The sequence below is a fragment of the Protomyctophum parallelum genome, assembly GCF_964188405.1.
Source record: "Protomyctophum parallelum genome assembly, chromosome: 13".
NCBI lineage: Eukaryota > Metazoa > Chordata > Actinopteri > Myctophiformes > Myctophidae > Protomyctophum > Protomyctophum parallelum.
The window spans coordinates 49,855,978-49,870,302 of record NC_139708.1 but is presented as its reverse complement, the minus strand read 5'-3'; the positions used below and the strand labels follow the sequence as shown (position 1 = coordinate 49,870,302).

The 14,325-nt window shown below is 41.5% G+C and overlaps 1 protein-coding gene across 1 annotated transcript in view; it reads right to left on the bottom strand.

Moving 5' to 3' along the window:
• Positions 1-4,465: 4,465 nt before the first annotated feature.
• Positions 4,466-14,325, bottom strand: part of LOC310868745 (neuronal pentraxin receptor-like) — a gene marked incomplete at both ends in the record, with an annotated part of 20,120 nt that continues 10,260 nt past the window's right edge. The window contains 3 exons of the mRNA XM_083779205.1: positions 4,466-4,699; positions 7,193-7,372; positions 14,211-14,314. Coding sequence (XP_083635331.1) covers positions 4,466-4,699; positions 7,193-7,372; positions 14,211-14,314 — 518 coding nt within the window. The remainder of the gene's footprint in view (positions 4,700-7,192; positions 7,373-14,210; positions 14,315-14,325) is intronic.

The window sequence follows — 14,325 nt, the reverse complement described above, 5'->3', positions numbered from 1 at the left end:
TTTGAAATGACAGCGTAGTACATTCCGATTCCAGAGGAAAATTCGACCACCACTCTGTCCTCGCATAGAATCCTCTCCTCCTCCTCTCCTCCTCGCTGGGGGCGGAGCCGAGGAGCGAGTGGAGGACGCGAGGAGAGTGAGCGAGTGTGAAAGTTGCGGTATTGGAATTTAGCTTAAGGCAAACACAGCCCTGCCTGGGCTAGCCCTGTGACAAAATGGCCCTATAGTAGTTTTTTTTGCAGCCATCAACAGTGTCTATTTCTACTGAATGAGTCTCCTGTAAGTGTACTGTACAATACACAATACAGACAGACTGACTGACTGATTCATTGATTGATTCATTACTTTTTTTTTTTTAAGATTTCTTTTTGCGGCTTACGCCTTTTATTGGTTTTTTGAAGGGACAGACAGTAGGCTGACAGGAAACGGGAGAGAGAGATGTGGGGGGATGACATGCAGTAAAGGCCGTGTCGGGGCTCGGGAGTCGAACCCGCGGCACACCCGCGACTGGATTACCAGTCGGGTGTGCCCAGACGGTTTACGCCACCGCCTGGGCGATTGATTCATTACTGATTGATTAACTGATAGTATGGAGAAATTGTGTGACCAGCTCATATATCACTATACAGTGACTCTGCTGACTCTTTAAATTACCACAGCTATAAGGACAGCTCTCCTATGAAGACGTTCCCTGCCTACAGGGCTCAACAAATGTCTGTCGTCTCTCGTCTTAAAAGGATGCAGGGATTTGGTTTTTCCTGTGGATTCTGGATGCATTTCTCCCACAGAGAGCCATATCTCCCTCGGTGGGAGGGTTTGTTTCCACAGCAGGAGTTTCTGTGGATATCTGTATGCACTGTACGTGTTAGTGTAGTGTGTGAATAGGCCTACTGTGTGTACTGTATGTCGCTTGATCAGATTAAAAGATCAGCAGGTGTCAGAGGCAATTTTGTGAATGGACACTATACCATTTACAATGGTGTTACTGCGTCTAATGTGTGCTTAAAACCCATTCTGAACCGGGCACCCATTTTGGTGTCGGCATCATGTTATGCTTTAGCTATTGAAAAATAGCAGATCTACAAGCTCATATCGCGCCACCGAGTGGCGCGCTACGAGCTTGTAGGTCTGCTATTTTTGAAAAATCGAAGAGCGACTGACATTTCTAGAATCTGATCTCAGGTCGGAATGGGTTCATCAGACCAGTGTGTGTCCCAGTGGAAACCTCGTATGAATCTGATCTCAGGTCAGAATGGGTTAAATGTTGCATCACGATGCATCGTGTGCTTGTAGATCTGCTATTTTCATTGATCGGCACGTCGTACAAAGAGGAACAAAATTAGGGTCAAGTTTAGGAGAGAGAAGAGAGGGCATCTAAAAAGGGAACAAATGGAGATAGAATCACATCATGTGAAAAGACAAAAGAGCGGGACTTTAATTGTGGTTTTAGAATTGTACACAGCACATAGTGTAATACTGAACATACTGTACAACATACTGTAATACTGAACTGTAGCACCAACACCAAACAAGACACAGACACAAAGCATAGTGTCATTTACAAGCAGAAAACAAAACAAAACAAAACAGACAGAGAGATAATAGTGACAAAAGATCATAAAAAAAAGACAAGCATTCCTAATTTTCATCAAAGGAAAAGTTTTGGCCATTCATTAATTATAAATCATCTTATATGTATTTTATTATGTATGTGTATTCACATGAACACAACACTGTCAAAAGCCCAAAGATATTGGGACACAGGCTGAACAGACAAGCATTATAACACTGACAACATATGGCAGACCTGGAGACACTATACAAGCAGCAGTTGACTCAATTTAGCACCAGTTAAAGTCTCACTATGTAACTTTCTTTAATGAATAACATTTAATTTGTCCAATCTCTATATGGCAATACACAAGTGTCTCGGTCTAGACACATGGATCTGACACAAAGTTTGACCTATAGTCAAGATTCTATTTTATCCCCTGAGCCAGCAGATCATGAAACCATGGGTTTAAATATCATGAAACCATGGGTTTAAATATCATGAAACCATGGGTTTAAATCCACGAAACCGTGGTTTTAAATCCGGGGGTCGAAGGAGAAAGTTACATAGTGCCGCTTTAAGCATGCCCAGCAAAAAATAAATAATAATAAATACGTTTAATTACGTTCAACGTCCCATGACACTGTCTTCAGTGAAGTTTCCTATAAACTTACTTCAGTCTCATTAGTGGAGTTCACTTGGGACTGCCGAATTGGTGCTTAATTAGTTCAAAATATGTTGCAGTGAGCATTAATCTCCACAAGCATAATAAGGTATACAATCTGTTTACATTAAGGGTACAAGTACCCCAACAGGCACTTTGTACCAAAGAGTCCATAATATGTTTAGGCAGGAAGAGGAGGGGGGAAGGGGGGGGGGGCTGTCTTTAATGTCTTAAAACTGAACAATTTACGATAAACATCAGAAACCTCGTACAACAGCTGAACATTGCCACCCAAAGTTACCAAAGAGAGAACTATACTGTACTGTATTTTTGAGATTACATTATGGTAATGTCACATAATATGGCACTTTCGATATGTTCTATGAGTTATTAAAAAAAAGATGGGCATGTGAAGAGGGCATGGTATACAAACATCGTAATAAATTATAATAGCATACTAGTGTATACACGGAATGCTATTATATACATATACAGTACTTCATACATGGAATGCTTTTGAAGCTTTGCAAATTTTTTGCAGCCATAATGTTTGGTTTGTCAAATGGCAGAATATACCAAATAACTTATGACAATAAAAGCTTGTGCATAATGTACCCTTGACCTAATGTACTACCGAGACAAAACAAAATGTCTGTCCTCCTATTCAGAGATGGAAGGACACTCTCGACGCCTAAGGCCTAAGACCTAAGGCCTAAGGCCTAAAGCCTAAGGCCTAACGCCTATAAGGCAGTCGCAAAGGAGAAAGCAGAGGTATACGAGCTCAGTGGCCTTGTGGTTAGAGTGTCCGCCCTGAGACTGGGAGGTCGGGGTTCGATCCCCGGCCGGGTCATACCAAAGACTGTAAAAATGGGACCCCCTGCTTGACACTCAGCATCAAACAAAGGGTTGGATTGGGGGAGGGTCAAATCTACTAATCAAATGATTCCCGAGCGCAGCTCACGGCTGCGGCTCACCGCTCCAAGAGGTCAAATGCGGAGAACAAATGTCACTGTGGTAACGTGTGTGACAAATCGTATGACTTTGACTTTGTGTGTGTGTGGCAAGACATGAAAAGTAGAATAAAATTAAAAACAGAGGAGGTGGGTGGGGATACTTTCTTAAGCACTACTGTATAATGCTTCTACTGTATAATGCTTCTTTGCGTTGTGAGCTTGTGGACAACAAAACAGGGAGGGCTAGGTTAATTTTTGGTAAGTTTCGAATTAAATTTTATTGTGATATTGTCAGACATAAACATCAAACATAATCTGACAGTCTACATTTCCCAAAAGCCAAATGCATGTATTTAATAATTCAATCTGACCAAGACGCAGGGATTAAACATATTTCCACTGATGATAAAAGGCATGGAATTGTTCGACCATCCATCCACCCTGATGATGTGTGCATATCATGCAAAGATGACAAAATAAATGTAGCGTTAACTCCACAAAGGTGACTAAACCATACACATAATTCTCGTTCATTTCACATGCAGCCCTTAAACAGCTCCATCCTGAACATCAAATACACAGATGTAGCCATTTTAGATTTAAAGATTTGTGTCATAATTCTTTCTCTGTCGCTGCTATGACATTGATTGAATTGATTGGAGAATCCTCCTTTTTTTCATGTCAAGGACCCCCCCATCTGAAAATATGTTGTGCTGCCTCAGTGGGGACCCCATATACAAGATTTTTGTGCTTGTTTTTCCGAACTCTTTTTTTGCTGTTGTTGAGAATAGCACTTCTGCAAGGTCAGTTTTTTACGAGCTCAGCTTACAAGCACATCGTGGCACGTTGTGAGCGTGTAAAATCGGTTGGATTTGATGCTATATATTAACACATTCTGAACCCATTTTGGTGTCGGCATCATGTTATGCTTTAGCTATTGAAAAATAGCAGATCTACAAGCTCATAGCGCGCCACCGAGTGGCGCGCTACGAGCTTGTAGGTCTGCTATTTTTGAAAAATCGAAGAACGACTGACATTTTTTAGAATCTGATCTCAGGTCAGAATGGGTTAATCAGACCAGTGTGTGTGTCCAGTGGAAAACCTCGTATGAATCTGATCTCAGGTCAGAATGGGTTAACACATCTTCCAAAAGGGAACCCCCTCAAGGACCCCCGGGAGGGGGAACACTGCCCTAAAGGTATAGAAGGTAGACTTAAAAAATGGCTACCCATGTGCTGTACCGTACCGTACCGTACCACCCCTTCCTCTCCATTATTTCTGTTATTTCCTTGCCTTTCACTGGGAGCTCCTGCTGTGTTTGCTGCATGGCTCTCCGGGCTCCTTGGTGGCCCCGCCGTAGACCTCCACAGCCCTCTCCGTCCAGGGGCCCACGCTGCCGTGCGTGACCCCGCGGCCACAGCGCGCCAGGCTGGCCACCTGGCCGGGAGTCAGGACCCGGTCCCAGAGGGCCACCTGGGACAGCTCCCCGACCAGCGCCTGGGTCGAGTCAAAGCCACCGCCCGGAGAATCCTGTCGAGTTGAAGTGGGAAGGGGAAAATAACGGGAGAACATTACATGCGGGGAAAATGGGTTTCCTGTGTAGAAGATATGTATTATAATTAGAGCTGGGACTCGATTAAAAAAAATAATCTAATTAATCAGAGGCTTTGCGATTAATTAATCTCGATTAATCGCATTTTAATCGCATATCATTATTTGACCCGAGAACAGTGAGAAAGCAATTTTTTCAAATGGATTTTGGTATACTAGTGAATCAATGAATAGTGAATACATAAGTTTAAGCAATAAAACATTGTTTTTGTTGTAATAGGTCTAATAATTATTTATTGAATAATTGCACACAACTGTGCTGTAATCCACGCTACCATCGGATAGCCTTTTAAGATATTTCTTTTTTGCGGCTTACGCCTTTTATTGATTTTTGAAGGGACAGACAGTAGGCTGACAGGAAACGGGAGAGAGATGGGGGGATGACATGCAGTAAAGGCCGTGTCGGGTCCGGGAGTCGAACCCGCGGCGCCCAGACCGTTACGCTACGGCCTGGGCCTCGGATAGCCTTTTAAATCCTATTTCCAATCCACGGGGACAAGCAAAGTGATCTCAGCGGCTTCCCCCAGTCTGGTGAACTGTCTGCGGTTTCTGGTGGTGTTATTGTCTGAAGAGGACACGGACACTTGGTGCGCAGGTCCGTCTGAAAACTGTCCAGTGACAACGTTCCGCAGTGAAAAAAATAGTGCGATTAAAATGCGTTAATTTTTCTAATGCATTAATTTTTCTGTAGTTAATTAATCGTAATTAATCGCAATTAGTCCCGGCCCTAATTATAATGTAACCAACTGGACCCTTTAGGAAATGGGACACATGGGCAGGCAGGGCTGCAGTTCACGCCTTCAACACCAGAACTGAAATGAGTCCCTATAAACGTCACTAAAATGTCTCCTATGGCGTTTGAGAGAGATTTAACTGAAGGTTTGAACAACAATTATAGACTATAGACATTTTCGAGTGCAAGCCCTGTCTTCTTTGATTATTATTTTTGTTAACTTTGCTGTTGTACCGATTGATTGATTGATTGATTGATTGAACGAACTAAAGACTTAAGTTAAGTTAACCCATTTAGACCCGACGTCGAAAAAAAATAAAAATAAAAGTCTTCTGAAAAAAATAATTCAAAGATTTGCACCACATTTTCACTATTTTTCAAAAATAGCAGACCTACAAGCTCGTAGCGCGCCACTCGGTGGCGCGCTATGAGCTTGTAGATCTGCTATTTTTCAATAGCTAAATTGTAACAATGTTTAAAACACCAAAAGGGGTTCCCGCCCAGAATGGGATTGTCCAGGACAGCATGTTGAGAATATAAATCACGTTTATTTTGCTTGTATTACGTCACAATAGCTCTTTCTCACTAGGTATAATATTGTTGTATTGGTTCTGATCCAGTCACGGTGAGTCACCAATAGGTATAATATGGGTGTTGTATTGGTTGTTCCAGTCACCAATAGGTATAATATGGGTGTTGTATTGGTTGTGATCCAGTCACCAATAGGTATAATATGGGTGTTGTATTGGTTGTGATCCAGTCACCAATAGGTATAATATGGGTGTTGTATTGGTTCTGATCCAGTCACCAATAGGTATAATATGGGTGTTGTATTGGTTGTTCCAGTCACCAATAGGTATAATATGGGTGTTGTATTGGTTGTGTTCCAGTCACCAATAGGTATAATATGGGTGTTGTATTGGTTGTGATCCAGTCACCAATAGGTATAATATGGGTGTTGTATTGGTTGTGATCCAGTCACCAATAGGTGTAATATGGTTGTTGTATTGGTTGTGATCCAGTCACCAATAGGTATAATATGGGTGTTGTATTGGTTGTTCCAGTCACCAATAGGTATAATATGGGTGTTGTATTGGTTGTGATCCAGTCACCAATAGGTATAATATGGGTGTTGTATTGGTTCTAATCCAGTCACCAATAGGTATAATACTGTATGGGTGTTGTATTGGTTCTAATCCAGTCACCAATAGGTATAATATGGGTGTTGTATTGGTTCTGGCTGGTACTGGCTCCAAAATACACTTGGAATACACTTGCATTTCTGTAGACTTAGATAGCATTTGATACAGACTTATAGCATGTTATGTAGACAGCACTATAATTGCATTGTATGTAGTCATAGCACGTCATAGTACATATGTATAGCATAGTAGTATATATGTATAGTTTATATGTATAGTTTCATTATATAGATATTCCACTGTTACTTTCTTAGTTTACGCATGTCTCATGATAAATGCTTTTTATGTGATGTATTCCCATGCTTTTTTGTTCTTGCTTAATGTAAATCGCTCTGGATTAAGAGCGTCTGCTAAATGCCTAAATTGTAAATTGGTTCTGATCCAGTCACCAATAGGTATAATATGGGTGTTGTATTGGTTCTGATCCAGTCACCAATAGGTATAATATGGGTGTTGTATTGGTTCTGATCCAGTCACCTGCTCCTGCCCCAGGATGAGCGTTCCTCCAGGCCTCACATGGTGGCCGGTTGCCAGGTTGGAGCCCTCTCCCCTCAGCTTGCCCCCCTGGTAGGCCCGCCAGGCTCCGCCCTTATGGCTCCAGGACACACAGATGTGCTGCCAGCTGCCCCGGGAAAGGTTCAGGGGCAACTGCGCCACCTAGTGGTGATACAGAAGGACAGAAGGACAGCGGTTCAAGTCAAGTCAAGTAAGTCCAACTATTTCAGCTGTCGGGGGCCCATTCGTCTAGTATTAACCCATTTTAGGCCTTTTGGTGTTAGCATTACGTTATGCTTTAGCTATTGAAAAATGGCAGATCTACAAGCTTGTAGATCTGTTATTTTCTTTTTATCGAAGAACGACTGACATAGAAACATAGCTTTTTCAGAAAACTGTCAGGATGTAGAAGACATTTTTAGAATCTGATCTCAGGTCAAAAAATAAATATGCTCTCCTTTCCTTTCTCCAGTTTGCGAGAGAGAGAGAGAGAGAGAGAGAGAGAGAGAAATAATGGCAGAATAGTGTGAGCAACATTGTTTGATCAGAAATCTTCTGCAACCTTTTCTTTGCGATTGCAACGGTTTTTAGTAACATTGGAAATTACTGGTCTGAACTGGACACATTAAGTCTAATATCCACATGGAAGCCCCGTTGATATTCGACCCCGTTGTTTTCATAATTATACTTCATTACAAATACATTGTTATTCAATGAACATCACAAGAAAAAAATGCATATTGTGCAAAACGCGTATTTGTAAAGGAAGGAGAGGTGGCACATTAACTCGTATAGTCACGATGCAAAAAACCTTTTTATTGAAAGACCAACATTTTGATTTCAGTAAAACAACATGCCTTCTTCAGGGTAATGTATTGAAACAAACAACATGCCTTCTTCAGGGTAATGTATTGAAACAAACAACATGCCTTCTTCAGGGTAATGTATTGAGACAAACAACATGCCTTCTTCAGGTTAATGTATTGAGACAAACAACATGCCTTCTTCAGGGTAATGTATTGAAACAAACAACATGCCTTCTTCAGGGTAATGTATTGAAACAAACAACATGCCTTCTTCAGGGTAATGTATTGAAACAAACAACATGCCTTCTTCAGGGTAATGTATTGAAACAAACAATATGCCTTCTTCAGGGTAATGTAGTGAAACAAACAACATGCCTTCTTCAGGGTAATGTATTGAAACAAACAACATGCCTTCTTCAGGGTAATGTATTGAAACAAACAACATGCCTTCTTCAGGGTAATGTATTGAAACAACAATATGCCTTCTTCAGGGTAATGTATTGAAACAAACAACATGCCTTCTTCAGGGTAATGTATTGAAACAAACAACATGCCTTCTTCAGGGTAATGTGTTGAAACAAACAACATGCCTTCTTCAGGGTAATGTGTTGAAACAAACAATATGCCTTCTTCAGGGTAATGTATTGAAACAAACAACATGCCTTCTTCAGGGTAATGTGTTGAAACAAACAATATGCCTTCTTCAGGGTAATGTATTGAAACAAACAACATGCCTTCTTCAGGGTAATGTATTGAAACAACATGCCTTCTTCAGGGTAATGTATTGAAACAAACAACATGCCTTCTTCAGGGTAATGTATTGAAACAAACACTATGCCTTCTTCAGGGTAATATATTGAAACAAACAATATGCCTTCTTCAGGGTAATGTATTGAAACAAACACTATGCCTTCTTCAGGGTAATGTATTGAGACAAACAACAATATGCCTTCTTCAGGGTAATGTATTGAAACAAACAACATGCCTTCTTCAGGGTAATGTATTGAAACAAACAACATGCCTTCTTCAGGGTAATGTATTGGAACAAACAATATGCCTTCTTCAGGGTAATGTATTGAAACAAACAACATGCCTTCTTCAGGGTAATGTATTGAAACAAACAACATGCCTTCTTCAGGGTAATGTATTGAAACAAACAACATGCCTTCTTCAGGGTAATGTATTGAGACAAACAACATGCCTTCTTCAGGGTAATGTATTGAAACAAACAACATGCCTTCTTCAGGGTAATGTATTGGAACAAACAATATGCCTTCTTCAGGGTAATGTATTGAAACAAACAACATGCCTTCTTCAGGGTAATGTATTGAAACAAACAACATGCCTTCTTCGGGGTAATGTATTGAAACAAACAACATGCCTTCTTCAGGGTAATGTATTGTGCAAAACACACACAAAAGAAAACAACTAAAAAAGGTTAAATGAATTGCTTCTCTGTTTGTGAGTTTTTGCAGTGGTGGTTGAACGATGACATTGCAGAAGAGTCTGTGTGCATACCGTACAGTGATGATTTCATTGGCTGAGCGGGGGATGTGATGTTACTGTACGACGATGTATGACAGTGTTGTTTTCGTCGACTGACAATTTCGTCAAGAAATAAAAACTAGACTAAAATGGACTAGTGGACAAGATATCCAGTATAAGTGAATTTACACGTGGTTGCATGCTGAAAATAGCAGATCTACAAGCCCACAACGCGTCGCGCTGCGACACGTTGTGGGCCTGTAGATCGACTATTTTCAGCAAGTGTAAAATCTGTCATTTCAACGACATCAAGGCCTGACAAAATACATTTTAGTCGACTAAATCAACTGTAGATTTAGTCGACTAAAACTGCGTGACATTTAGTCGACTAAAACTAGACTAACACTAAGACATTCCAGGTGACTAAAATGTGACTAAAACTAAATGAAAACTATTCAAAAGACTATGACTAAAACTAAAATCAAAATGTGCTGCCAAAAACAACACTGATTTATGATGATAAGTGCGCCCCTCACTTCACACGTACTGTACGTGATTTGTTTGTTTTCGTCACAGCATCTTCAGTGTTCATTTATCCATTTGTAACGAGTTTCGCTGTGGATTTTATCCATTCTGAACGGGAACCCATTTCGGTGTTGGCATCATGTCGTGCTTTAGCTATTGAAAAATAGCAGATCTACAAGCTCATATCGCGCCACCGTGTGGCGCGCTACGAGCTTGTAGGTCTGCTATTATTATTTTTTAATCGAAGAGCGACTGACATAGAAGACATTTTTTTGAATCTGATCTCAGTTCAGAGAAAGGAAAACTGTCAGGATATAGAAGACATTTTTTTTAATCTGATCTCAGGTCAGAATGGGTTAACTGTCAGGATGTAGAAGAATTTTTTTATAATCTGATCTCATGGTCAGAATGGGTTAACTGTCAGGATGTAGAAGACATTTTTTTAGAATCTGATCTCAGGTCAAAATGGGTTAACTGTGTTGCCACCGCTATCATCATCATCATCAGCAGCAGCAGCAGCAGGCTGCTGATATGAATACAGAACCGAACCGGTCCAAAAGATTGCATAGTTGCACATTTCACAACAACAAGCCCCCATTTATGAATTCCCTGGGCATCGAGGCCAGGGCTTTTCACTTCAATGAATCATACTTTCTTTCTTTTATATGAAAGTGTTCCTTTATTTATGAAAGTCTTCCGGGGACCCAGACCAGCATCATATTATATATCTTATAGTGTCTCAAAGATATTCTGTTATCCCATTCTGACCCGAGATCAGATTCTAAAAAAATGTCTTTCACGTCCTGACAGTTCTCTGAAAAAGCTATGTTTCTATGTCAGTCGTTCTTCGATTTAAAAAAAAATAGCAGACCTACAAGCTCGTAGCGCGCCACTCGGTGGCGCGCTATGAGCTTGTAGATCTGCTATTTTTCAATAGCTAAAGCATAACGTAATGCTAACACCATAACGGGTTCCCGCACGAAATGGGTTATACCTCCAAGGACACTGGAGCTCTCTCTCATCCAGCATGAATTATCATAATTAGATCATTGCACTTTGCCTAAAGCCAACCATGCTAATAAGGTGGCAAATGATAAAATGCAGATAGGCCTATGTTGCCATTTTAGAAATGCCACTGAATATCATATTATGTGTTGTCATGAAGCATGCTGCTCTGATTTATTGTGATATTAATACAGTGAAATGTCCCTCCCGAGCCCCAACCACAATCATCTTGCTTTCTACAGTAATCTAATTTACTGTACTATTGTCATTTATATGAGCAATGCTCACGCTAAAACTTTAACCCATTCTGAACGGGAACCCATTTTGGTGTTAGCATCATGTCGTGCTTTATAGCTATTGAAAAATAGCAGATCTACAAGCTCGTAGCGCGCCACCGAGTGGCGCGCTACGAGCTTGTGGGTCTGCTATTTTTGAAAGATCGAAGAACGACTGACATTTTTTTAGAATCTGATCTCAGGTCAGAATGGGTTAATCAGACCAGTGTGTGTCCAGTGGAAACCTCGTATGAATCTGATCTCAGGTCAGAATGGGTTAATGGCTTTGCTGCGGTAGCTACTGTACGTCTTATGCAAAACAATGTACTGTTTGTTACTCAACATGCAACTCTCTCTCTTTCTCAAACGGGTACAAACGGGTAACAAACAATTAAGAATGAATTATCTCACCCCCTGACCACAAAAAAGTGTCAAGGCTCTTGCTCGAATTCACAGTATTTACTATCGAATAAATTATAAATAACTAATGAGTTTCAATTTGCCCTAAAGGGATTTCCTTAGAAGACACAAGATCCTATTCCTATGATGACGCAATGATATGATAAATGAAACATGTTGCATGGCCCTCCGCTTCAACGAAAGCAGAGAAATATTAGATAGCATAGAGCAGAGAGCATGTCGGGTCCGGTCCACTCGTTTCTGTGGCTTCCAAAGGTGGCGAGGGGGACTTTTTTTGAACCCATTCTGACCTGAGATCAGATTCATACGAGGTTTCCGCCGGACACACACTGGTCTGATGAACCCATTATGACCTGAGATCAGATTCTAAAAATGTCAGTCGCTCTTCGATTTTTCAAAAATAGCAGACCTACAAGCTCGTATCGCGCCACTCGGTGGCGCGATATGAGCTTGTAGATCTGCTATTTTTAAATAGCTAAAGCATAACATGATGCTGACACCAAAATGGGTGCCCGGTCAGAATGGGTTAAACTGGCCCACATGTGCGTTCCTCGGGGTAAGGGCTAAGTTAATATAAAATACTTTTATTCGGGCACATTCCCAGACACCTCCTTAGCCATTAGGGCCAAGGAAAGGAGGTGTCTGGAATGTGCCTGAATAAAAAAAGTGTTTTATATTAACTGTACAGTATGTGAAGACGTAGATTGATTGATTGATTGATTGAAATATGTATTGACAGTTTGCAGAATTACAGTACATTTCAAGCACAAACTCAATACAAAGACTGTTAACTGTGAGTGGACGACCCAATTAAGCATTACACTTGTTTACAACAGGGTCCACCATGTTCAATTCATCAAAACAATTAGAGACGTGCAAATAGACACTTCTATATAGTCAAAGAACAGAACAGGAATTCATCATAAAGGAAGCAAAAAGGGAAAATAAACATATATACAGTGAGGGGGAAAGGGGGGGGGGGGGGGTTCAGATTTTACGGGGGCCAGTTTCGAATTGCAGCCGTCCGTATAGGTGCCCTTTGAGAGCGGTTTTGAAGGAGTCAAGGGATTCACATGTCTTAATGACTGTTGGTAGGGCGTTCCACATTTTGGTGGCATAGGAGCGAAAATATGGTTTGTTGTAGGTTGTAGGGTGGTATGATACGCCTATAACCTTGCCATTTAGTACTTAGCAGTTGTGGTGTAAAATGTGGAGTCATTTGAGCGTGCTGTGAGACATGAAAACAATAGCTTTCACTTAGTTTTAGTCACATTTTAGTCACCTGGAATGTTCTAGTGTTTAGTCTAGTTTTAGTCGACTAAATGTCATACGATTTCAGTCGACTAAATGCACAGTTGATTTAGTCGACTAAAATGTGTTTTGACAGGCCTTGATGTCGTTGTAATGACATATTTTACACTTTGGTTGCATGCTGAAAATAGCAGATATACAATCTCAGATTGTATATCTGCTATTTTCAGCATGCAACCCAGCATAAAACTGGATCTCTTGTCCACTAGTCGCTTCCTAACATTTTAGTCTAGTTTTTATTTGTTGACGAAATTGTCAGTATATTTAGTCTTATAGTTTTAGTCATCATGAATTCGTTTTTATTTAGTTTTAGTCAGTGAAAAAAGGTAGTCGACGGACATTTTTCGTCTTAGTTTTTAGTCGACGAAAACACTGGCTGGGATATAAGTGGCATTCAGCTAGAAGGTCCTGGGTTCGATTCCCGCTCGGGGCGCTGTGGGCGCTGGCGGCGTGTTTCCTCCTCCGCGTCATCAGTGCCCATACCCGAAGGCGGGGTTGGCGAAAGGGCCTTTCTGTGTGGAGTTTGCATGTTCTCCCCGTGTCCCCTTAGGGTAGGTACCCTCACAAAAAACATGCAGTAATCCTGGTCTCTAAACTGCCTCCCCCTGGCCAGCCGGGGCGCCTGATGGAGGGGAAAGGAACTGGTTGGAATAACGTGTTCCTTCCACGCGCTATACGTCCAACCAGGGAAACTCCCCCCCTGTCAGGTGTAAAAGGAGCAACTTGGACACTCAGGCATGAAGGAAGCATGAGTTCAAGTCCGTTGCTCTCCCCTTGTCCCCCATATATGGGGACTATAGGTTGGTGGAGGGTGTGTAGAGCCCAGGATCACAGTAGATGATTGACACCGGGGTGAAAAATGGGTTACAAAATCGTGGGATAAAAAATATATTAACCCATTCTGACCGGGCACCCATTTTGGTGTCGGCATCATGTTATGCTTTAGCTATTTAAAAATAGCAGATCTACAAGCTCATATCGCGCCACCGAGTGGCGCGATACGAGCATGTAGGTCTGCTATTTTTGAAAAATCGAAGAGCGACTGACATTTTTAGAATCTGATCTCAGGTCAGAATGGGTTCATCAGGACCAGTGTGTGTCCGGCGGAAACCTCGTATGAATCTGATCTCAGGTCAGAATGGGTTAAAAAGAATAAAAACAAGTGGCGTTCACCTTGTCGTTGACGAGCAGCTCCATGGGCCCGGTATGGAGGCCCTGCAGCAGCACCAGCTCGTTGGGCTGCGCCGGGACGGCGTAGGACAGCGGCGTTCCGATGGCTCCGCCCCCC